General features: G+C 59.6%; 1 protein-coding gene and 2 pseudogenes across 2 annotated transcripts in view; 2 read left to right on the top strand and 1 right to left on the bottom strand.

Annotated features, from left to right (window-relative positions):
• Positions 1-2,621: 2,621 nt before the first annotated feature.
• Positions 2,622-3,542, top strand: LOC140711633 (uncharacterized; annotated as a pseudogene).
• Positions 3,543-6,752: 3,210 nt separating this feature from the next.
• JPH3 (junctophilin 3) overlaps positions 6,753-25,391 on the bottom strand; it is a 106,795-nt gene continuing 88,156 nt past the window's right edge. Inside the window, exons 3-5 of one of the 2 annotated variants that reach the window (XM_007994298.3) lie at positions 20,068-20,192; positions 14,295-15,175; positions 6,753-8,312 (exon numbers count right to left, since the gene is read on the bottom strand). In XM_007994298.3, the coding sequence (XP_007992489.2) occupies positions 8,232-8,312; positions 14,295-15,175; positions 20,068-20,192 (1,087 nt within the window). In that variant the 3' untranslated portion in view covers positions 6,753-8,231. Of the gene's footprint in view, positions 8,313-14,294; positions 15,176-19,466; positions 19,850-20,067; positions 20,193-25,391 lie in introns of those variants that run through there. The other variant, XM_038008180.2, reaches the window with a different exon arrangement.
• On the top strand, positions 8,659-9,729 carry LOC140711723 (uncharacterized; annotated as a pseudogene).

Here is a 25,391-nt window from a genome sequence, read left to right as displayed (position 1 = left end):
TAAAGATTTGATTTCAATGAAAGATGCTGATCAGAACCAATGGAGATCAGACAGACAAGCTCCCAGCATGGAGTGGCTGCCACGGCCATGATGAAAACAGCAGCGCCCCTTCAGTGTGGAACCGTGGGAGACACAGAACGCAACACAGGGTGGTGGATTCCTGTGCAGAGCTCTGCCTACCCCACGGGCCTGTGTTCTGCTTTGTCTGCTAGAGCCCAGTTTATTGAACCACTTGGTGGCCAGACAGCCGCCATAGGGAGTGAGCAGCCGGCATGAAAGCCCAGGGCCTCTGTCTCCCGGGAGCTGCTGGCACAGCGCGGCTGGGACACGCCATACTCGGTGCCACATTCACCTCCAGTTCCTCGGTGTGGTGAGCTGCTGGCTGTTAGGAAGGCTTTCCCTCGGCTCCGGCCCTCCCACACGGCCCCTGACCCCGGACCCCAGACTGCAGGGTGGGCGGGCATGTCAGGTGAGGCGCTCTGGCCGGCCCACTTGGCAGCAGGGCCACAGCTCCTCGCAGGGCTTTGTGGGATTTCGAAGGATGAATCATCTTGTTCCCCATTCTCCCCCTGCTGCCCATGCACGTCATGCTCTGTGTGAGGATGAACTGGAGGGACTGGCCGTGCGCGGTGGCTTTTTTCGTGGTTGGGGCGGGGGGCGGTGTTGGGTGGAATGAACATCAAGGGAACTACCCATTGAGCTTAGAAATCCTTGCCAGGCAGTTAGTTTGTGTTTGTTTTTAGACGAGAGTAGTGTTGACTGCAATTTGACATCTGATTTTTTTTTTAATTGAGTTGGTATAAGCAGGATGTCATTGGCTAGGTGACAGTTACAGAGTCACTGAGGGACCAGATGCCAAGATGCCTGTTGGTGAGAGAGACCCTCTCCAGAGTTTTCCAGAGGGGCCTCCTTCCACGTGATGTTCAGGACCCTCTCCGGGGCTTTCCAGAGGCGCCTCCTTCCACATGACGTTCAGGTAACGAGGTGGGACCCCGCGCTGGACGTGGCGCTCGGCTGTTGAGTGAGGAGGCGGCGCCGTGTGCTTGATGGCTTCCATCAGAGAAGAGTCTGCTTTCCTCCAGAAGGAGCAGGGGATGGTGGTTCCCAGCCCAAAAGGAAAAGGGGCCGAGCTCTAGCTGTGATCACGACCTCAGCCTGCCTGCCTTTGTGCGTGGAAGGAACTTGCTAGTGACCGCTGCTCTCCTGGGCAGTGTAAGAGTGTTGTGTGGAGGCCCATCTCGTTTTCATAACCCAGATGGCTCCCAGCGCAGGTTGCGGTCACCTCCATTTCTCTTTCACGAGAGAGCTGCAGCAGTGCCATCCACGGCCTGGCCACGCCTGGTCACTGGGGTCCTGAACAGTGGTGTCCCGAGGCACACGAGCAGTCCCTGCTGGACGCTGACGCACTGTCAGGGCCAAGGGCCACAGTGCAGGTACCACGGTGACCTGGCTTCCCTGAGTTCTGCTCATCCCCTCGTTTTCCTTGTCTCAACCTTCAGAGCTCTTCCAAGCCCCCACTGGCTGCAGCCCACCCAGGGACCCGCCTATAGAGGCTGGACTCAGAGAGGCATCACTGAGGCGTGAGAGGTGCAGGTTTACAAAACTCTGGCTGGGAAGAAAGAGATTGAGTAACCACTTCCTGAGAAACAGAAACGGGGACATTTAATTACATGAACGCGCGCATTTAAAACCCGCCTGTGCAGTCCCGGAGGGCAGAGCCTGCCTCTCTGGTGATTTTTGTGTCCCCCATTCACTTACAGGCTGTGACAAACCCCGTGCCCACACTGCCTGCACTGCCGGGAGACTCAGGGCTGGGGGAGGCATGTCCTGGCCACCACTGCCAGGAGACTCAGGACTGGGGGAGTCATGCCCCAGCCACCATTGGTGAGCCAGCGAGACTGAGGACCCCGCGCGTGCTGACCCAGGGACGCCGCGGAACTCACTCGAGACTGAGGACCCAGCGTGTATTGACGCAGGGATGCCACGGAACTCACTCGAGATTCCTGCTCACAGCACGTTTCCTGCGCGGAAGCCAGGAGAGCCTCCACGTGCCACCCAGCTCTGTCCACGTGTCCATCACACAGCTCTGCAGCAGAAGGAACTTCAGTAAAGACGCTGGTTTGTAATGAGACGAGACAAGCATTCCAAAGTGTCACACGACATTATTACCAAAAGGAGCAGAATTTCTCTTTAATCTCGACAGTGTTCCTTGCTTTCGTAATAGTAGGATTTAAACTGTTACATTCATTTAGGAAAACTATTTGATTTTCATTTTGTAAGTAACCAAGCTATCTTTCCAGCTTAAAAGCAAAGAAAAAAGGCTCAGGGTGATTTTTTAAACCACTTCGTCAATAAGAGAAGTTCTGTTTTTGTCACTGCACGGAATGATTGTACAGTGTTAGCAGACAGTTCACATGCGCCGGTCCGACTTGGAAGGAAACGCAGGTTAACACCGTTTTTTGTCCGAGTTCACAGAGGTGTTTGCAGCAGGCTTAGTTGCTTCCGCAGCTGGAACGAGGGTGCCTCTCCCGTGTGGCTCCCCTGAGCCGAGAGGCCCCTGAGGGTTTTTTCTCCACTGGGCTCTGGGGATAGGGTTTCTGTGGAAATGGCAGATGGTGCACATGAGCAGAGTCCTGCTAGAGAGGTCAGCTCAGCGTCCAGGAGGGGCTGCCATCGGCAGAGTGCCTGCGCCCGAGGAGGCCACGGACGTGCCTGGGAAGGTGCTGCCCAAGCAGTCTGCTCTGATGTGGCCGTACTTGGGCATGCGGGCTCCCCAGAGGCCCATGTGAGAAAGCCGGGGGTTCCCAGGCTGTGGGTGCAGGACGGGCCAGGCACCACTCTGCAGGGCCCACCCCCCTGCCCCCGCACCCTCACACCCATCTTCCTCTCTCAGCCTGACCCCAGGGCCTGGGAGTCCCAGGCAGACAGGCCCTCCTTGCCCAGCAGTGGCCGCCCTTTATGGACTGGGCGCCTGGCAGAGCCGCTGTGGAGGAGGAGTTGGTTGTCATGGTCGGGGGAGGCAGCCCTTGGGCTGGGTGCCGTTGGTGGTCAAGGTTGAACCCATATCCGGTGGAATCTCCTGGTCTGTTCCACACACAATCGTGCGGGAAGCTCTGGGACCCAAAGGCTGTTCTGATCTCGGGTTACAAGTTCTCACAGCAGCCTCGGGTCACCAGGGACTAGACCCAGCATTAGGCTTTTTAGGAGCTGCCTGGCTGCTGGGCTGAGCTTCACTGCAGGCCCAGGAAGATGACCAAGAAGGGCAGAGCAGAGCCCCGTCAGCCACTCCTTGGGCTGGAAGAGGCTTCCTCGGTATGGATGGCAGCTGTTAACAAGCAGTGGTGGTTTGGCCGGAGGCCTCTGTGGGGCACAGACATGGCGTGAAGGATGGCAGATGGGTGTGCACGCTCGGGAGGACAGGCAGGTGGCATAGGCCTGAGCAGGTGGCGTCGGCGCACGAGAAGGGTGTGTCTGAGACAGGATGTTTATCCCAAAGGCCAGGAGTGGACAAGGCGGACGAGTGGCCGTGAGGTAGGCATGTGAGGTTGGCGTGTGAGGTTGGCTGGTCTGCTCTGCCACCCCAGAAACCCAGCGGCCTGGGCGTAGCACCCAGACACACGGAGTGAGCTCATGCCCAGGCCGTGACCTGTCCCCGTCACGGGGCCGTTTGCTTCTCCCAGGCTTGGGAACAAGCCGGCACAGAACGCTGTGGCTGCATTCACCGCTCAGGCACTTCAGCTGGGGATTCACGAAGAGACAGACTTAGAAAGCGTTTATTTGTTCCTGACGGGTGGGCCGAAGTTTGGGAGGAGCATTCAGCTTCTTTGCAGAGCTCGGTCTCGCCTGTCCTGAGCACCCTGCGACCCCTGTTGCTAGCCTGGGGTGCTGAGGTCCTCGGCTCTGGGGGCGCTGGTCCCTGCTGCTTCTCACCAGGAGGCGCTGGCCTGCAGGGCCTTCGTGGTTTGCCGGAGACCCTTGTTCCATCCCTTCCCAGCACCCACCCCCAGCCCGCTGTGCGTTCCGTAGTTCATTTTCCAGGCAGGGGACGTGTGGTGAAAATACAGCCTGGCTTTTTTTCTTTTCAACGATGGCAGCCGCACTTTTCCTCGCTTGTTTTGAAGGCCGAGCCGGCGGCCTCCTCGGCAGTTGGGGACAGTTGCTTCCTCAGCTTCTGTGTGCCGACTGCCTCACCTGACACACAGCCTGGGCGTGAGAGAAGCCAACCAGGTGCCTGAGCTGACTGACTCCCTCCTCCCTCCCACCTCCTCCCTCCAACCTCCAGTCTCCTCTCTTCCTCCATCCTCCTCCCTCCAGTCTCCTCCATCCGCCCTCCTCCCTCCAACCTCCAACCTCCAGTCTCCTCTCTTCCTCCATCCGCCCTCCTCCCTCTGCCTTATCTGGAATCGGGGTCCTGGTCCTGGGCTAGAGGCAGACCCTGGCCTGGGAGAGGTTCTCAAGGCACTGCGGGAGGGGAGCGTCATGATGTCCTGAAGCTTGCCGCGCCCGGTGCTGTCAGCTGGCTGAAGGGAGAAACTGTCAGAGCACCCACAGCTATGGAAGGTGACGTCTGAAAATCTGTTAGGCACCTTGATGTCAGGTTTCCAAGACCAAAGGCAAGAATAGTCGGACCAAACTTAGGAAGAGTCAGAGAAACTGAGCGTGACCTAGAAGAGGCAGATGGCCCTTCCCCTCCTCTCCTGCCGAGCATTCTGTCGCACACACGACGTGAAATCCACACTGCCCTGTGAAGACTGAGGGCAGGTCTTGGATGTGCCGCCCTGACATGGCCCAGGAGTGCCAGCAGCTTGGGGGCCACCACAGGCCCCAGGGCCTCTTTACTCCCACGGGTTCAGTGGATGAAAAAACTTCCCGGGGAAGGAGTAAAGGACAATCAAAAACTTGAACTGAAAAAGTATGAAAAACAAACATTTCATTTCCCTCTGGTTCTCCCCACTAGGTCTGCAGTGCCTTGGGGGTGACTGATGGCCCTCAGTGAGACCGGGTGGCCGTGTGGTTCTGAAAGTGAAAAGGAGCAAGTGTGGTTAGAGCCAGGGGCGTGGTTAGAGCCAGGGGCGTGGTTAGAGCCTGGAGTGTGGACACCCCGTGGACCGCTGGCCCATGGCCTGGCTTGGGGCCTCACAGGGGAGCGAGTTGAGTGCATGCGGGGAGGGCCCGTCATTCTATGATGTGTATCTTTTTTTGTTTTTGAGATGGACTCGCTCTGTCGCCCAGGCTGGAGTGTAGTGGCATGATCTAGGCTCACTGCAACCTCCGCCTCCCAGGTTCAAGCGATTCTCCTGCCTCAGCCTCCCAAGTAGCTGGGACTACAGGCACTTGCTACCACGCCTGGCAAATTTTTGTATTTGTTTTAGTAGAGATGGGGTTTCACCATGTTGGTTAGGCTGGTCTCGATCTCCTGACCTTGTGATCCACCCGCCTCGGCCTCCCAAAGTGCTGGGATTACAGGCGTGAGCCACTGCGCCCAGCCCTGCCCAGCTTTTCTGCGTCACCACCATCATGTCAGTTAGCTTGGCTCAGGCTTTGCACACATAATCTGTATCTTTGGGAATCCTGTGAGTTAATGGTTCTAGATCCAAAAGAATGGATAAAGAATGTTTCAAGTTCCCGAAATTATCCAGGCACATCCTGTGCGCTACTGAACTTCAGAAAGCACCAGTCCATCCAGTGTGCAGAGTCTGGTAAATGGGCCAGCCGTGGGCACACACAGGCTCCCCAGAGGCCCCGGGGCAGACGGTCTTTTCCAGCTCTTCCAGGGCGGGGCTAATCTGTTCCTGGGCCAGGGGTGGATCTGTTTTGCAGGTTTGCAAGGGTGGGGAGATGCCAGCCTGGCCCATGGGCTGTCCATGCCCACCCCCCCCAGACCATGCTGCCATCCGGAGGGGATGCCACTTTCTCCTGGCCTCTGGGATGCACAGATAAAGCATGGAAGAAGCTGTTGGGGAGGAAAATGGCTCTCACCAGTCTGCTCTCGGGCTAATGAAAACTCATCCAATTCTCCATGCAGCAGCAGCCAGCCCGGCACACGCTGCCCTGCCCTGCCCAACTGTGGAGGGGAGCAGGTCCCCCGGGCCTGGGCGGAAGGACTGAGCGCCTGTCAGGGAAGGCCGAGACTCCAGACAGGTGGGAAGCAGCCTTCTTAATCACCCCATGTGGAAACCAATTCAAGGTTCGATTCTCTCAGACCCGGGGCATTTTAGCCTTGGTTGAATCCTCCTGGAATTCACAGGGAAGTGGCTTTGCCCTCTGCCCTTGCTGCTGGAAGGCAAGGGGCCGGCTTGGTTTTCTAGGTTGTGTTACGGCAGCAGCTGACGGTCCCTAGGCCTGGATCCACACGGCTTCGCTCAGGGACACCTGCCTCCATGCTTGTCTCATGGTGTGAACGTGTCTCCTGCTCACAGGTACCATTTTGTGTCATGCAGTTACTGGAATGTACAAAAGCAGCTGTGATGTTTGCAAAGAGTTGCAGACAATTACAAAACCCATCTCCCTGCATGGGTGATGGCAAGAGCTGCAAAGAGCAGGAGTCTTTATTTGGTTCACTTCCGGTCTGCAGCAACCACTTGATATTAAAAAACGGAAAAGATATACAAAAAGATGTCACATCCCTTTAGAAAGCGACATCATCAGAAACGTATGTGACCTTCAGTCCTCCCTCCCTCTCCTGTGCCCCCCAGACCAGGCTGCGAGAAGGAACGGGGAGTGAACATATAACGGAAAACAATAAAACTGAATTTAACTGGAACATGCTCTAATCTTTAGTTTATTTCTGGTTAAAAATATAGCAATCCAGTGCAGTGTAGTAAAGAAGTCTGCTCGAAAGGTAGCAGAGAAACAGCTAAACATAAGCAAAGCAAGGCAGAGTCCATAAGACAGGCTGGCCCCAAGGCGACCGGATGGGGAATCCCTGCAGTGCCTCCCTGGGCACAGGAGTCCTGCGCGTGGCCGTGCCTGGACCCCTCAGGCACGTCCATGCACACAAGGGCCGGGGGCACTCGGACATCCTGGCAAACCTTGTTCTTTTGTTTGGGTGATGGAGTGACCCTGGTGGAGAAGGCAGAAACATAAGGAACCTGTTTTTGTTGGACTGAAACAAGTTACATTGTACATTTTGGGGGGTTGGATATGCTACAATTTCTCAGGAAGTTTCAAGCCACTGGGTTTGAACCGCATTCCTGTCTTGGGCCCAGGCCCACTCTGGTGTAGCACTGAGGCATCTGGAAGGAATATGCATATCTGTTAGGGGAAGTTGAGGCAGGCACAGTACAAAGATGTGAAAACCCGTGGAGGTAACCATGGGAGAAGGCTTCCTTTAGGGCCCTTACTCCTGGGGACACGGAAGCCCATGCGTCCACCCTGCACACCAAGTGCACACACCCAGAGCCCCGGCTCGAGGCTGACTCCACGGCACAGCCCCTCGGCTTCCGTGCTTCGCTGAGCCCAGGCAGACTGGAGTGGGCCCCGGCTTCCCTGGGGTCTGGTGGGGGAAACGGCCGAATGGGGCCCACGGTGAGTGGGCAGCAGAAGAAAAGGGCTTTGCTTTAAAACTCGGTGTGGGGAGTCGGCTTCTCACGGAAGGCCGGGGGCAGTGCCGAGAAGAGGGAAGGACCTGCATCCGTCTCACGGGGAGGAGGTGGCCGACCCCTCCCCTCCCTCCGGTGTGCAGCACAGCTCTCACACAGAACCCGGCCGGGCTACTGCCCGCTGGGGTGGGCCACCCTGCCCCACGCCTCCCGCCCGTACTCGTCACCCGTCTGTTCTAGACTGAGGAAGCAGTGAATCCACTTTTCCAAGCTCATGTCGGCGGGAGCCAGCCCTGCTGCTCAGGGGTGCGGGGCTGGGGCTCCGCCCCGGGCTGCCCTCCGTCCACACCCAAGGAGGGACATGTGACCACGAGGACGACGTCCACTGTTACCACTGATGTGCCGGGATCCCTTCTGCTTCCACGTGGAGCTGGAGGGGCTGCGTGCTGGCCTCCTTCTGCCATGCCACACAGCAGAGTGTTATACAAGCAAAGAATTTTGGCTAAAATCCAAAAAACATTACCCAGAAAAAAAGGCAAACTGTGAGTGATACCCAATCACGTGGTTCTTCTGTGAGAGGACTTGGGAGCCGCGGGGCTGTCCGAGCTGCGGTCTTTCCCTTCTTGTGGTTTTGCTTTTAATGTCCCCTTTTCCTACCCTTTCTCTATTTTTGCTACCGCGACAGTCTCATCAGATGAAAAAGTTAATAAACAGAATGGCGACTCCGATGTTGAGCAGGATCACCATGGCCACCAGGATAGGAGCCGAGCCCTGGAAGAGAGCGAGGAGAAAGGTGAGCGACAACCACGGGGGCTCTGCCTGGGCCACCACGCCTCCCAGCCACGTCTCTTCACCAAACTGGCAGACCCTGGGGGTGGAGGTGTGCAGGAGGATGTTTGAAACGGTTGGACACCAAAGGCCCACCGGAACCTGAGCCCCTCGAAGTCCAGACTGGGGAGGAAGCCACTGGCCTGTAAGTCTGAAGTTGTTAGTCTTGGAATTCCCTTGCAGCCCTGAGACCCTGAATACCAGCTTTCCCGGGGTCCCCTTGGAGAGAACCACCCCGGCCTCTCTGTAAGCAAACGTCTCAGTGCGTGCTGCGTGCGTGCCGGTCAGCAGGTTTCTCCTGCTCTGTGGAACTGGGACCTTGGAGCACTGTGATCAGAACCTCAGGAGCGCCTGCGTGGCTGCCATAGCCCGTGTCAGATGCAGCCCAGCAGAGAGGGCCCTGGGACTCAGCAGAGGCCTCCCAAAGTCTGTGAGCACAGCTTCCTCAACAAACTCCTCGTGCCAGCTAGCTCTGGAGGGCTGTGTCCAATTGCAGGTGCCTCGGACCCAGGTCACAGTCCTGAGTGCTGCCGCCACCACCTCCCTGAAGTGGCTCACGAGTCCTCAGCCTCTACCGGAACCCCAAGTGCCAGGCTCTCCCTTCAGCCACACAGCCCGGGCACTTGGACCAAGCTGCCGCCTTCCCTGTGCTTGCTGGGGCCAGGCAGGACACGCCTCGCACCAGAGCCTCTTCCTGGGGCACCCTTCTGCAGTGATTCTTGCAGTCCCGCACCCCACTGTCTCAGGCTCACACCAGGCAGGGGTGAGGGGCAGTGTGGCCCCTCTGGGAAGCCCCCCACCCCTGGGAGGGCAGGGGTGGGTGCCGCCCTATACAGACAGTACCTGCTGCACAGGGAATGGGTGCCTCCTGGAAGATGGCCCCAGCCCAGGAATGGCAGGGGATACCCACTCCAGCCCCAGGAATGGCAGGGGATACCCGCTCCTTCCAGAGGACACTTGCCCCTGACCCCCGCCCCTCCCCACACTCCGCATCTCACAGCTGCCTGGAAGGAGATGCAGACCCCACTCGGGAAAGGAGCTGCCTGGGGACCTGCCCAAGGCAGGAGGCTGCTCAGAGAGCCGGGTCCATGGAGCCTCCACTCAAAACCTTGCGTGCACACTCCCCGCAGCAGGAATCAACAGTCACGAAGTGGAAGCAAAGCCAGCTGTCTGGTGGTGGATGAACGCAGCCAGCAAAACGGGCCATGCAACAGCAGACGCCACAGGGACGGGTGCAGGAGTGAAGCCAGGCGCCAGGACCTGGCCAGAGGCAGAAAGCAGACAAGTCCGGGAGCTTGGGGAGGGGACAGCAGGTGCCTGCTTAACGGCCCTGAGGTTGAAGGTGATGGAGCTGATCTAGATAGAATTGGAGGTAATGGTTGTACAACTCAGAATACACTCAAATCCCTGACTTGTACACGGTGGCCAGGTGAAGTGAACAGTACAAGCATTCTCTCAGTAGAGCTAAAGCTGCACAAAGAACAGCAGAAATCCCGAATGAAGTCAGCTCTCCAGGGCTACACTGTCAGAGCAGTGCCTGACACATGGGAGCTATGGGCTGACAGCAGCCTGCTCTGTTCTCACCGCGCAGGAGGGATGCAGACGAGGGGCCACTTCTCAGGGCCCCAGTGGGGTCACGGCCTTGCCAGGAGAATTCCCTGTGGGGACGTCAGCCTGTGGTCCCTTTGCCTAGCCTGGATGCCACATCCCGTGGGAGAGAAGCAGCCTCCTGCTGGACTGTCTAGCAGGGCCTTTTCGTCTCCCGGGTCAGTTTCACCCTTTCCCAGGCTGTGCCCCCAGTGAAGCAGCATCGTAGCCAACGTTGAAGGCCCTGATCCCTGCACCTAGGCTGGTCTTTCCTGGGCACCTGCTTGAGCATGTGGCCCAAAACAGCCATTATCTGGGGCACTCGGAACCCATCACGCCCTCGCCCCTTCCCAGCTTTCCAGCCCCGTGGCGGAGGCCCTGCCTTGAGCAAGCTGCGGCCCCTCCTCCTCCTGGTCCAGTCCTGCCCACATCTGGGTGCCCACCTCCCCTCCCTGTGGTCTCCAGGAGCTGCCCCCACATGCCCTGGGCAGCACTGCTCATCGTGGCCCCATCTGTGGCCGGGGCAGGCTCTAGCCACTCCTGCGTCGGCATGGTTTCCTCGGGAGGCCCCTGCTAACAGCCACTCGGCACGGCAGCAACAGGTGCCTCTGCCTGGCCCCAGCTGGTGGTTTTCCATTTGGATTCGGGGACAAGCAGCCAATGAGCCTATCTCATTCCCTTTAAACGTGAAAGAAACACGTCCAGATGCCATCCTCAGGTCTCTCACAGCCCCACGGGGCTCTGCACCACACCTGGCAGGGGCACCTCCTGCTGTGTCCTGGGTATCAGCTCCCAGGCCTAAGTGCCTCTCCTCACACTGGGGACTGGAGCCCTCATGCCCTAGAGACACTGGCTTGGGAAACTTTAAGATGGAATCTTTTTTTTTTTTTTTTTTTTTGAGACGGAGTCTTGCTCTGTGCCCCAGGCTGGAGTGCAGTGGCGCTATCTCGGCTCACTGCAAACTCCGCCTCCCGGGTTCACGCCATTCTCCTGCCTCAGCCTCCCGAGTAGCTGGGACTACAAGTGCCCGCCACCACGCCCGGCTAATTTTCTTGTGTTTTTAGTAGAGACGGGGTTTCACTGTGTTAGCCAGGATGGTCTCGATCTCCTGACCTTGTGATCCGCCTGCCTCAGCCTCCCAAAGTGCTGAGATTACAGGCTTGAGCCACCGCGCCCGGCCTAAGATGGAATCTTGCTCTTGCCCAGGCTGGAGTGCAGTGGCATGATCTCAGCTCACCACAGCCTCCACTTCCGGCCAGGTTCAGGAGATTCTTGTGCCTCAGCCTCCCAAGTAGCTGGGATTACAGGTGCACGCCACCATGCCCGGCTAATTTTTGTATTTTTAAGTGGAGACGGGGTTTCACCATGTTGGCCAGGCTGGTCTCGAACTCACAACCTCAGGTGATCCACCTGCCTCGGCCTCCCACAGTGCTGGGATTACAGGTGAGCCACCCTGTCTGGCCACCTGCCTCGGCCTCCCACAGTGCTGGGATTATAGGTGAGCCACCCTGTCTGGCTAAGAAACTTTTTGAAAAAAAAAGTGTGCTCAACAGACAAGCTGAACCCCAGTCAGCAATGGGCTTTGTAAACTGTACCCCTGGGGATGCAGCTCAGAGAGGTGGGTCCTCAGAGGGGGACGTCCTGCCCAGGGAGGCACCTGCAGCCGCAGCAGCACCAGGCCAACCCCCTCCACAACCTCCCAGCCCATCAGGGACCTGAGGCACAGATGGAAGTGGAGGGGTGGCCACAACGAGGGCCTCCACTCAACCACAGAGAAAGCTGGCCTGAGCCCTCTGCACCAGGGGCAGCGGCCTGAGCCCGGCTTTCCGTGGCATCTTGGCCTCGGGCAGATACACTGTGAGTCTTGGGCCCTGTGACAACTTGGTTGGGCCAGGCCAGCCCGCAGGGGGACAGAGAACAGCCAAGGGCCCAGCCCTGCCCACTGATGCCACCCCTCGTGCAAAGCCCCACCATCCCAGCTAGGAGGAAGGGCTGGGTGTTAGTCGGCCTGTAGTGGGGGCAGGATGGAGTGGGGCGGTCAGTGGAACCTCTTCTGCCACAGTCGTGTCCATGCTCTGGGCCAGGAAGCAGATATGCACACTGTGGGCGAGGGCATGGCTGCCTGCAGGAGGGAGGCTCCTGTCTACCCAGCCATCCCCCTACCTTGGACTTCCACCATCAGGTCATATCTGTCATTTCACCAAGAGGGAAACTCAACCAGGACCACAGAGTTCAGTCACCGGCAAAGCTGTAGGGAGAACCTGTGCTTCTGTCCCACGGGACTTTGCCCTGAATTGCCCTAAGCAGGCCTATGCAGGCCAGAATCCCAGGCCCATCTGTAGCCAGTGGTACCCAGGACCTCTGGCCTGTGAGCTCTGCAGCACGTGGCTGTTGGGGGGCTGGGAATGGAGGGGGATGGCCAGAAGACAGCCCCCCCCAGACCCTGCTGGTGGCCCAGGGAGACACTGCAGAGAGCTGCACCCCCGTGAGGGGTGACACTGAAGGCACCCAGCCCAGCCTGGCACCCAACTGCCCTGACACCTGTCCCGACATGGATGCCGGCTGGCACAGGCCCCTCCTGCTTCCCACGGATGGGGCCTGGAACAGTGCTTAGGAGTGACCACGCTTTTCTGCCCCATCTCCCCTCACAGACCTGGCAGAAAACACAGCTCCGAAGGTGTGGGGAGGGAGACGGGGAGGGAAACCTTGTTTGCACCAGCACCAGGTAGCTCCGGGCAGCCGCCTCCAAGGAGCTCGGCTGGCTTCCTCCAGGGCGGATGGGACCTCCCAGACCAGCCCCGGCTGGAGACCGGGCAGGACCAGGGCAGCATGTAGCACCCTGGGTGTCCCACAGCGAACCCACCCCCGACACCAGCTTGGCACTTGTCCCCAGCTTGTGCATTGACCCCAGGGAGGTTCATTTAAAAGCACCCAAAAGTGCTAGTGTATTAAGCAGGCTAAAAAGAGAACCCGTCCCTACACCTCCCACCCTGCCCACTGCTTGGCTGTTACTAAAATAACCGCGCGCGCACAGCCACGCACACGTCTCCGGCTGTGATGGGGAAAATCAGGTTGTAAGTGTGAGCTGGTATTTTGGTCCCAGCAGGAGCACAGGGGCTGTTCTCCGTGGGCATTTGGGGAAAGGGGAGGCCTTTTAGGAACCCGCCAACAGGACAGACAGAGGACTGCAGTGGTGCCAAGGAGAGGCAGAAACGGGCATTGCCACCCGGCAGGACGTGCCCCTTCAAAGGGGTGTCACGCTTTGACTCCTCGGGGTGGGGCTGGCAGAAGAAAACCACAGCTCCCCTAGGTCACAGACAGGGACAGACACCGACGCCTGCTGTAGCATCAACAATAAACCTACCAAGGTCCCCCCTGCCTGCCCCATGTGCCCTGAGCACCCCACGCAGACAACCCCCTGTGTCCTCACACCAAGGGGCAGATGGGCTTGCAGCACTTCTTTTCAGCATCAAGCACTGCCTGGGCAGCCATGGGCAAGCAGAGCCCTGCTGGGGTGAGGGCCTGGCCGTGTACAGATCCCACGTAGCCACCATCCCACAGCCCTTCATTCCCTATGGGAGCAGGGTGGGATTCGCACGGTGAGGGTCCCTTCAAGAGGGGGCCAGCCCTGTGTGAGGCACCAGGACCCCCAACCTCACATTGAGCCTAGCCCAGGACCCCCAGCCTTGCACCGAGCCTAGCCCAGGGGACACTGTTCTTCCCTCCAAGTCACCTGCCCTAGAGGAGTGAATCGGGGGCTGGGGACAAGGGGTGCTGGGTGAGGCTCAGGGGGGCCTCATGGGAGCTGGCCCCAACCTCAACACCCCCATGGGCGATAGAAACCTGGACTGGCAGACCCCCCACCCCGGGGTGTCCTGACTCCCAGCCCCAGGCCAGCCCCGCCTCCAGCTATTTCTAGGTCTCTGGGTTCCTGTCCAGGACACAGGACACTCAAGTGGTCATCTCACAGTCCAAGGCCCAAGGCCACTGACCAGGGCACAGACTCTGCTGAGCAGCTGGGGTTGCGCAAGTTGCGGGAGTGCAGGCTCCGGTGCTGCCTAGGTCAGGAGGTTCCTGTGCTTTCTGGACAGCCTGGGGCAGCCCTCTCACGGAAAAAGGTGTGATACCTGCCCCCACCTGGCTTCCCAGGGGATGGTCCCAGCTTCCCAGATAAACTCCCAGTGACCTGAGGGCTGCCGCTCCCAGCTGTATCCCAGCCCCACTCCACCCCTGGAGAGGAACAGGGGAGCAGCGACCGAGCTGGAAACAGGAAACCCCAGGTCAGCGGAGAGGCAGATGTCGCCTCCACTGGCATCAGCCCGGTGGCCGCCCACTCACCGTACTGGACTTGAGCTCATCCCCATTCTCCTCGTCGGACTCTAGAGCGACGGGCAGGGACTTCTGGGGCGGGGAGAAGGTCAAGTCCCAACGCAGCAGCCGGGGCTCGGCCCCGCCCAGCCGCAGGCTCGCCAGTTTCTGCACCGCGGGCTCCGCGGAGGAGGCCGGCCTGAAGTTCTCCTTGTTCTGGGCCTTGGACCGCAGTCTCTGCACCGCGAAGCCCCGGTCCTCGGGGCGGTGGTCGTCCCCGGAGCCCCGGCAGGCGCCGCCCTTGCCGTAGCGTCTTTTCTGGGGGTGCGTCTCCATCCTCAGCAGGGGCTTCATCTCCATCCGGTAGTTGCTCAGCTTCTCCTCCTGCAGCTCCAGCAGCCTGACGCCCGCGGGGCTGTGGTTGCTGACCCGGTGGTGGGAAGTCCACGTGAACACCGGGGGCGACTCCGTCCGCCGCTCCCGCGGCTTGGGGTTCCCGGGCTGCTTGCGGCCCGAACCTCGGGCGCGGAGGTCGTCCACGGGCAGGCCCCCGCGCAGGGCACCGGTGCGGACGCCCCTGGAGCCCCCAGCCTGCTCCTCGCCCCAGCTGCTGCGGGCGCAGTCCCCGGCCCGGCCCTCCAGGAGCATCTGGATGTCCCCACCCCGCTCCTCGTCCACTGACACCTGCCGCGAGAAGTGGGCGACCTTGTTCCTGGCGGCGGGCGCAGGCGGCGGGGTGGCCGCGGGGCTGGCGGGGAAGCTCTGCAGGGGGCTGTCATCGGGGGTCAGGTCGGAGGGGGTGGTGCCCTTGCGGTACAGCTCGGGGCTCTCCTGCTGCAGGGGCGTCCCGGTGGACAGCACCTCGATGTCATCACAGGAGGTCTGATGCTTCGGCCTCTGGTACTCCAGCCCTGTGTGGGGAAACAAGACGACACCGGGGGGTGTTACCCAGCACGCTCTGGAGCAAGGCCACGGGTCCTGGGGCCAGGGTGCCAGGTGGACACTCTGGGCAGCAGAGGTGCTTCCCACTCACTGAAAGGCTGAAGGCAGGGAAAGGGAACTGGGGACCGTGGCTCCCCAAAGCCCTCTGGGGGACCCCCGTGGTCCCCACCCCCACAGACACTTGGAGGGAGGCTGGCTGGGCTCAGGCACGACAGGAGGGGCGGACAGCAGCTCCCAGGCCACAAGGGAGACCCAAGGCTCGTAAAGCGCGTGAGGACGCTGGGGTGTGGACTCAGGTCCCACCGACCCCGACTCGCCTGTCCTGAGGGTGAGAGGAAGCCCCTCACCCTGGCTGACCACCTGCCTGGGGAGGCCGAGCTGTCACAGCAAGGCGGCTGACACCCACACCGCTGGGGCTGTGCCTCGGGGTGCTGGGACTGTGTCTCGGGGTGCTGGGGCTGTGTCTTGGGGTGCTGGGACAGTCTTGCTGAGAAACAGCCAATGCCGGGGCCAGCGTGACAGCCCAGGAGCCGGCTTCCCTCCCCACCTTTAGAGGCTGATGGGGCTTCGAGTCCTAGGGCGGGGCTCCTCTTTCCCTGCAGGGAGTTAAGAAGCCCCTGGTCTCCAAAGAGCTGCAGAGGCAGGGGGCTCCTGGGAAGGTGAGGTCCCAGCAGGACCCAGGGGCCAACTCTGCAGCCAGCAGCGCCCCCATCGTCTGCCGGTGGCAGCGCCAATCCCAAGGCTTGGATAGGGAGAGGCAGCATCGTAGGACTAGCCCCAAGACTTCTCCGGCGCTCACAGCAGGAGCCGAGAACCAAGAACATGACTGGGATCTCATTTCCTGCCAACGCAGGGACACGGGAGCCGTGCCCGACTGTATTCCATTAGGAGAAACCCAAGAATGCGGCGCTTCTTACCATCCAGGGAACAGTTACATGTTCATCTCAAGTAGGGTCCTAGGCTCAGCACAGAACCATGGGACTCCCGACATCCCTATCCTGCCGGAGCCGAAATGGCGCAGAGCCTTGTGGGAGTTTGGGGTGCCTTCCCTCTGGGGATGGAGGTCTCAGGCCTCCGCCTGGGGCTGTCACCTCATGAGACCAGCTCAGATACCAAGAGCCACCCCCAACCTTAGAGTCTCTGATGCTGAGATATCCCCCTGGCCTGTACCCCGAGTCTGACCTTTGGGCAGGAGGTCAGGGAGATACAGCTACCCTCGGTGTGGCCAGAAATGCTCGGTATGGCACCAGATAGGCCCTCCATTTGAAAAAAGACATTAGCAAGCAGATTTGGGGCACGCTGTGTCAACACGAAGCTGGGCTGCGGCATCCTCCTCCTCGGTGGTCTAAGATGCAATGCTGAGCACAGCAAGACTATGGCCCTGGCATGGGGCTTGGGCGCAGCTGTGTGGCTCTGGGTGGGTGGCCAGCCCTCTCAAATCTGAGTCCACGTCACACGGGGGTGTAGGCGGGCCATTCTAAGGTCTCACTCAATGACTGTTCTTCTGTGGTCACTCCCCAGAAGCAGGGCTGGCCTGGTTGGGTGTCCCACCAACGGAGCAGGGAATGGGCCAGAGGGGATCCGTGTAGAACTGCGCTGACCTCTATGTACCCACCCGACACCCAGCCCCAAGCCCTCCCACCACCTCTGTCTCCCTGTGAGGGTCCCATGTGGAGGGCAGCCCTGGCCCCGTCAGAGGCCCCCGATTATGCCCACAGTTCACCCACATTGCCCCTCCTCCTAGGCTGGGATGGGGCTTCCGAGGGGCCCGCATTCCTGTGCCTTAGACACTATGGACCTAGCAGGCCGGGATCAAGGCCCCCCCCGCATGGCACCCCGGTCTTTCACATGAGGCTGTCCACCCACTGCAGCCGAGATCAGGCTTGGCTGGCCCAGAAGACCCCACTCTAAAGGGGGCCTCGACTCCCAGCAGGAGCGCACCCTCAGCTAAAATGAGCTCCTGAGCAGGTAACGCTCCTAGAAGCATCATGGTGAAGACGCAGGGTGGGTTCTCGTGAAGCCCCTGTAGCTCTGTTCCTGTGCCTTTGAGCCGCCCTCATCCTGCAGCCTCCGACGCTCAGTCCTCCTGCCTCTGGGGCAGGGGCGGGTGTCACCAGGAGTGGCCTGGGCACTGGACACCATGTGGCCAGGCTCCTTCGTGGTCCTGCCTTCACGTGGCCTCGGGCAGAACCCTGACCGTCAGAGCTCTCAGGCTGGGAGGCTGCCAGGGTCCTCCCAGGCAGGGAGCAAGAGGCTGGAGCCAACCGCTCTCTGCAGCTGAAGTTCTTGTTTTAAATCTCGATTCCACCACCAGTGCTCTGGCAAGACTGTTCCCCTCTTGGAGGCTCCGTTCTGTCTTCTGTTGTTGGTGACCTCAGCTCCTGGCTGTGAGGACGACTGAGGAAGGACCTGGACAGCTTCCCCTGGCCCCACCGCTCCCCAGCAGCCAAGAAGGCTCCAGGGTGCCCGGTCTGGGAACGCTGATCCTGAATGCATCCGAGGTGGAAACGGGAAATGCTTGGATCACATCTCACACCAGTCCCAGCACTTGTAAAACACACACGGTCCAAACGCTCCCTCCAGGGAAGATGCTGCTCAGAGAAGTCCCCGGGGACGTCACCCAAGGAAGCAGCAAATCAGACCAGGGTGCGGCAGCTGGAGGTGAGGCCAACTCAGCCAGATCCTCGAGGACTGGACTCCCGCCAGTGAGGCAGCAGCAGCCCCGCAGGGGCCCATGCCTGTGTCATGAGGACAAGAACTGTCTGAGGAGGCAGCTTTGGGATTTAAAAGGTCAGCCCAAGGCTCCTCCCACAGGGACCTGAGCCCTCCAGGAAGCATCTCTGACTAGAAAGTCTTAACTGGAATTCTCAGGGCGGGGGAGCTGCACCCGTTTCTTGGGACTGGAGCAGTAAAGTGCCACTTGGGGGTGGGGGTGGAAACACCCGAAAGGCATCCTCTCACTTCTGGAGACCGGAAGCCGTGATCCAGGTGTCGGGAGTGCTGCTTCCTTCCAGGGTCTCTGATGAAGAGTCTGCTCCAGCCGCCCTCCAGCTGCGGAGGCTCTGGTGATCTCTGACCTCACTCCATCCACCCGTCTCCTCCTCTTCTGTCTCTTCTAAGGACACTGCCGCAGATCTAGGGCTCACCCCAATCCAGGCTGATCTTGTCTCAAAGTCTGCTCCATAATGACACCTGCACAGACCCTCTTCCCAAATAAGTCACGTTGGGAGCATCCGGTGGACGCGTCTCTGGGGGATTTGGCACAGGATGGAGGCTCAGCATTCCCTGTCCGGTCCCCTTTTCACACACAGAACTGAGGCTCTGAGAGGAAACGAAACAGGCTACAGGCGGTGGAATGTGAGCTGCGGGCCGGGCTGGAGCCGGGGCGACCACGGGCCAGGGTTGGTACGAGGAATCCCATCCTGTCCTACGTGCATTCTGCGGGGAGTGGCCCAGCCAGGGTTCCAGCAGGTGCCCCCGACGGCACTGGCTTCCCCTCCGGCATCCCTGTTCCATTCATCCATCCCGCGGCACCGCGCCCACTCCCACATGCATGTGCACGCTAAACGTGGGCCCCCAAGTGTGTGCCCCACCACCTCCCAGCCCAGGCAGCTGGTCATGGGCGAGGCAAGTAGGGGCACCAGGGAGAAGGAAAGTCAGGGCCTGATAGCAAGACCATGGAGGATGCCACTGACCACAGGGCACTTGACCTGCGGCCCTCCCACTTGGACACTTTGGGGTCCGCATGTCTGGAGGGGCCAGGAGAGTGGAGGGGATGCACTGGAACAGAAGCTGCCCAAGGCAGTGGGGGTGCAGGGGCTCATCCTCCTGACCTCCAGGCTGCAGCCGCAGGCTCTGCAGGGCCCAGCCCAGCCCTTGCCTGGTGAAGGAAAGGCCTTGGAGTGGCGGCGGACGGTCACCTCTAGAGATGACTCGCGTGGGCTTGCGTCCCAGTCAGGTGAGCGCCCAGCCCAGCAGCCCCCAGGCCGGACTCCTCATCCTGTCCTGAAGGCCAGAGTAGCAGGCGCTGCAAGCAGATGCAACGCTGTGGTGTCAGGGTGCGGACCTCCAGCGTGCAGAGCCTAATCCGAATGCCTCTCACCGGTCAGAGCTCGGGTTGAGGGGACATGATCCTAACCCCATTCTCTGGGGCCTCCTGGTGCAGAGGAAGCTTCCAGGTGAGGTAGGCGATGGGAGGCAGCTGGCCACGGCCTCTCCGTCACCCACCCCACACCCTCCGCGCCCCCACCACTGTCATTGGGCCGTATCACCCATGATCCCCCTTGAAGGGAGGACGAGGTTCCTAAATCAGGCAGCAGCTTCCAGCTCTTTCCGAGGGGCACAGCGGGAGCTGCCGTTTGTGACGCTGTCCAACCCAGCAGCCACCGGGTGTGTATAATCATAGGTCAGTTCACATCAAAGGCAGGTCAAGAGCCAGCACCCCAGACACACCCAGCTAGTGGCTGCCACACTGGACCCAGCAGACAGGATAGTTCCATCGTGATGAAGAAGGTTCCAGAACAACACTGGGGGAGGGCGGGCGGGCAGACAGTACAGGCTGGGCAGGTGGGCGTTCACCGTCAGGGACAGCCGGCAAGCGACACGTGGTGCCACGAGGACGCAGCTGTGGGAACGGGAGAGACCTGCCGAGACACACGACCTGCGTCCGGGGGAGCCGGGCCAGGCCTCGGCACAAACAGGCACCTTCCGGGAGGAGAGGCGGACACCGGGCAGAGGAGCAGCTGGGGCCGAGCCCACCTGAGCCTGCCAGCCCCGGAGGACGCATCTGCTGCCAGGACTGCCCAGCCATCCACGCACCCCCCCTCCCCATGATGCCAGTGTCAGGCCGGGCGAGACTTACCGTTTTCCCGGTGCTGGAAGGAAGGGGAGAACTCTTTGGCAGTGATCCTGGCGATCCGCGCCTCCTCCTGGGCTTTCTGAGCCGCTGTGAGGGCTGCCTCGGCCTTTGCCCGAGAGTGGGAGGTCCTGAGGGAGACAGGGAGGAGAGTGAGGGGGGCAGGAGGCACAGCTGACAGGGGTCTGGGTCGAGGTCCTGCGCCAACCCCCCAACAACGGGCTGGGCTAAGACAAGATGCCGGCACCCCGTGTTTGCCCTCAGACCTCTGGATCTTGTTCGTTTGTTCGTTCATTCATTCGTTCATTCAATGAACATCGCTGAGCACCAACCAACCAGGCTCAGCGCACAGGACGTGCTTGAAAACAATCCTGGGTGGGCCCTGGTGGCTCACGCCTGTAATCCCAGCACTTTGGGAGGCTGAGGCAGGCGGATCATGAGGTCAGAGGTTCAAGACCAGCCTGAGCAATATAGTGAAACTCCGTCTCTACTAAAAATTATAAAAATCAGCAGGGCGTTGTGGCGCATGCCTGTAGTCCCAGCTACTCAGGAGTCTGAGGAAGGAGAATTGCTTGAATCCGGAAGGCGGAGGTTGCAGTGAGCGGAGATCACACCACTGCACTCCAGCCTGGGCGACAGAACAAGACTCCATCTCAAAAAAAAAAAAAAAAAAAAAGGAAACAAAGAAAAAAAGAAAATGCTTCTGTTCTAATTATCATCAAACATCAGCACATGGACAGAAAGAGTCCAAGCCCAGAAGACCCACCCACAGGGTGGACACGGTGCCGGGCCGCTGTGCTGTGTGTGTCTGTGCTTCCTGCCGCTGTCCCGGTGTGGGTCACGGGACCACCTCCCTGCCCAGTAATCCCAGCAACTCTGACTTGGGACCCAGGGCTTGGGCAAGTGGGCAGTTCCCTCACCCAGCCAAAAGATGACGTGCCACAGGTACCGTGGCACGAAGGAGCCACGGTACCTGTGGGCGGCCAGGCACGTGGCGCCTCTGGCCTCTCCCTGTCTCTGCCGAGTCCTGCAGGGGACCTGCCCGCCCTTTGTAAAACGAGGGACTAGATGGACGCCCCGAAGGCAGAACGTGGGGTTCTGTGCATTTCAACGGCCTGGGGCTTGCATTTCTTCCTACCTGGTGTTCTGGCTCCGGGGGGCGCCTGCCAGTGCCGTGGGCACCACTTCCCTGACATTGGGGAAACTGAGGCACAATGACCAATTCCCCCACGACCAACCCCTCCTCCGAGCAACTCCCTGGGAGGTCTCTTGCTCACAGTTCCTGAATTAGCCTGTTTGGGCTGGAAAAAAGCACTGCAGCTTGGGCAGCTCATGAATAGCAGACATTGCTTTTCTCCCAGCTCTGGAGGCTGGAAGTACAAGATCAAGCTGCCAGCAGATTTAGTGTCTGCAGAGGACCCACTTTCTGGGCCCTGGACACCACCTTCCTGCTGGGTCCTCACGTGGTAGAAGGGGCAAGGGGGCTCCCTGAGGCCTCTTTCCTCAGGGCACTAATCCCCACGATGAGGCTCCGTCCTCAGCCCTGTCACCTCCCAAAGGCCCCACATCCTAGCACCATCGCCCTAGGGGAGAGGATTAACACATGCACCTGGGGGGCACAAACACCTTCTACGCAGCCTGACCCCCCATCTTTGCCATATACCTGTCACTCCAAGTCCATGGGCTAAACCTGGAATCCACACACTGTTCATGAAAGACGGCGTTCTTTTTTCAAAATTCCACTGTGCTAACTAGGAACAATTTTACTAGAAGAAAATAAACCTATGACATTTACATACAAGCAGTAATATAAACCACAGCCAAGAACATGTGTCCAGGAAATGAAGCAAGCTGCTGAGAATGCCCCATCAGGGCTCCAAGAGCCAGAGAGTGCCCCAAACGCTGGCCCAGAGAGCACACCGCTGTCTTGTGGGGGTTCTGATCCCAGGCCTTTGGGTGGTCTGTACATCCCCTGAAACTGTACTCAAAATTTTCTGCATGATCCCCTGCCAACAAGCAGAGGGTCCACGGCTTTCATCAGATTCCAGGAGGATTTGCGATGCCCCAAAACTAAAGATGCGCAGTCTGAACACAGCTGGCCCCGGACAGAGAAGCCGAGGCTCAGCCATGCTGCAGCACCCAGGACAGCCCACTCCCAGCTCCTGCCCAAGAATCAGCCCAGGACCTGAAGGAAAGCAGGCTCCGAGCTCCCCGGAAGCCAAGGAAAGGAGGAAAACATTTTCTGCCCCGGGGACACCTTCCAGAACTATGACTGCATGCACCTGCCCTTCCGGAACCATCACGACCGCATGCACCTTACCTTCCGGAACTATCACAACTGCATGTACCTGACCTTCCGGAACTATCATGACCGCATGCACCTGACCTTCCGGAACTATCACGACCGCATGCACCTGACCTTCCGGAACCATCACGACCGCATGCACCTGACCTTCCAGAACCATCATGACCACATGCACCTGACCTTCCGGAACCATCATGACCACATGCACCTGACCTTCCGGAACTATCATGACCGCATGCACCTGACCTTCTGGAACTATCATGCACTTGACCTTCCAGAACCATCATGACCGAATGCACCTGACCTTCCGGAGCCATCACGACCGCATGCACCTGACTTTCCGGAACCATCATGACCGCATGCACCTGACCTTCCGGAACCATCACAACTGCATGTACCTGACCTTCTGGAACAATCATGACTGCATGCACCTGACCTTCTGGAACTATCATGCACCTGACCTTCCAGAACCATCATGACCGCATGCACCTGCCTCCTGCGCTGGGTGATATTTTGTGAACGTCTCTCCCACTTCCGTAAGCTCCTGGAGAGGATAGGGTCTTGCATCTCCCCGGCTGTTCAGACCTCGACCACCACACGCGGCACAAGGGACCAAATGGGAAGCTCCCCAGAGGGGCCCCTATTTGGTTCTCACATCTTTGCGTAGTAAAAATACCACCAACGTTAACTCACCAACATCATACGTATATTTACATATGTACGTTCACACATATATAAAAAGACGATGTGGTGCCAACACTAAAATAAAACGAATCCAGACAAGCGCATCGCACGAAGGAGGAGACTCCCAAACGCACTGCAGAGGTTCATTATGAGACACCAGGCCTCGGCCGGGCGCCCAGTTCTCCAAGGGGTAATGGCTCCTGATGCCTGTGGCTCCTACCTGTGGAGGGTCAGGCCGCGGTGACACAGGCGGAGAGGGCATCTGAGCTCACCCGGGGCCCCCCACACGTGCACCGTGGCTCTGTGGTGCCTCCACCTGGTCACGTCACAGATCCTGCCTTTCTTGCAACCTTCCCCGGAGGAACAGGTCGTGATCTTTCTTGCCCTGCCTGGCCCTGCATGTGAGGCTCCCATGACCTGCTTTGACTCAGAAGCAAGTGCCAAGAAAAGGCACGGTTCCTGGGCCACTGCTGACCACAGGCCGGCTGGGCCAGATGCCTGGGCTCCTCCAACCTGGGAGTGAAGTGGGTGCCGGCAGGATTCACTGCCCAGGCCACCTCTGCTGTGGACAGTACTGAGGACAGAGATGGTAGCCGACAGAAGACAAGGCCACAGATACACACGATGGAGGGGCAGGTGGGGCCTGAGGGGACTCCTAGTCCTACCATCAGCACCTGCACTGGATTAAGTGGTGTCCCCCCAAAATATTCGTTCATCCTGGACCTGGGAATATGACTTTATTTGGAAATAGGGTCTTTGTAGGATGGGATAAAACCCAGACAGCCTAACCCACTCCCGGAGTGTCTGATTCCCCAGGTCTGGGTGGGGCCTGGGAATCTGCACTTCTACCTCCCAGGTGAGGTGGTGGCCCCCGCTGGTGCAGGGACCTCACTTGGAGAAACACCAAAAGGGCAAACTCCAGAGTTCTCAGCCTGTACCTTGCCTGGCAGCTCCTCTCTCCTGCTGGATGGCGACTCTGCTAGAAGCCAACTTCCCACCTCCGCCGTCCCCCTGCCATGTCCACTCACCCACACGCAAGGGGAACCGGCCCAGCCACACGCTCGAGGCACGCAGCCCTCCTCCTCCTCCTCCTCCTCAACTCCTGAGCTGAGGGCTCCTGCCCTGCCAGCATCACTCCCATGGTGCTTGGCTCTCCCTGTCTGCTGTAGGAGGGGCCACGAGATCCCGCAGCCTACATCCCCCCACCCTGGCCCAGGTCAGAACGTGGTATTCCCCACCGCTGACGGCTCCTTGTTGAGTGACAGCTCCTTGGCTTAGGTCCACTGGAAGATGCGAGTCCCAGAGCCTCCATCTCAGGTCCTCATAGCACGTGGCCCCTGCGTTCCCAGCTGCCACCTATGCTGATGACCCAGGGGCCAGAACAGGCCTGGGGCTTCTTCTTGGACCCCTCCCATCCACCCAGCCTTTATCCGACACTGTTGGGCCCTTACCATGCTGGCTGGTGCCCCAGGGGCCCCAGTGAGCACAGAAGTGTGCTGTGAGGATGGGGCTGCAGTGGGGGCTGCAGGGAGCCAAAGGCTGACCAGGACATTCTGGAGGGAGGAGGTTGATGCTGGGTGGACAGAGGTCACCCGGAGGGGCCCCTGTCCTGGAGGATCACCCCCAGGCTGGGGAGAGCCAGAGGAGCAGGTGAGCAGAGCAGCCAGGTGAGCACTACTGTGAAGTCACGGAGTGCTTCCTGGAAGAGAGGGCATCTAAGCAGAGCTGACACGGGAACCAAGAGGTCAGGAGGCGGCTCCTGATCTGTGAAGTCACGGAGTGTTTCCTGGAAGAGAGGGCATCTAAGCTGAGCTGACGGGGGAGCCAAGAGGTCAGGAGGTGGCTCCTGATGAGGCCTGGAGTCACTGCTCACCTCTCACTGGCCCTCAGCCACTTCCCTCCAGCAGGAAAGCTGGAGGTCAGGGGTCTTCCGCACATCTCAGGTGATAGCTGGGCCCGGGTGACAGCCCCCAGCTTTCCAGAGGACCCGTTCCACACCCGTGACAACCCTGAGCATCACTCCTCTTTGGCAAACGAGGAGATGAAGGCACAGAGACTCCACCTTGGCAGCCCAGGTGGTTCCGAGCCCCACAGGGGTCTCACAGCTGTGGGATGGTGGCTCTGGCCCTGCCCACATCCCCATCTTCAGGTGTCCAGGGGGTCAGCTCGATGTAGCCTGGACCTCCCCTTCCAAGTTGAACTGACCCGAGCCTCCAAGTCTATCCCCGGGCTGGGGGCAGGATTTCCCCTGACAATGGGACTCCCTCTTGTTACCGAGCCACAAGACCACTGGCTGGCCAGGGTCCAGAGGAGACTAGACACCTGCCCCCCAGGTCAGTGG

Source organism: Chlorocebus sabaeus, chromosome 5 (genome assembly GCF_047675955.1).
Source record: "Chlorocebus sabaeus isolate Y175 chromosome 5, mChlSab1.0.hap1, whole genome shotgun sequence".
In the NCBI taxonomy this organism is placed as follows: domain Eukaryota; kingdom Metazoa; phylum Chordata; class Mammalia; order Primates; family Cercopithecidae; genus Chlorocebus; species Chlorocebus sabaeus.
Note: the sequence above shows the minus strand (reverse complement) of the source record. Positions and strands in the feature narration are given on the sequence as shown.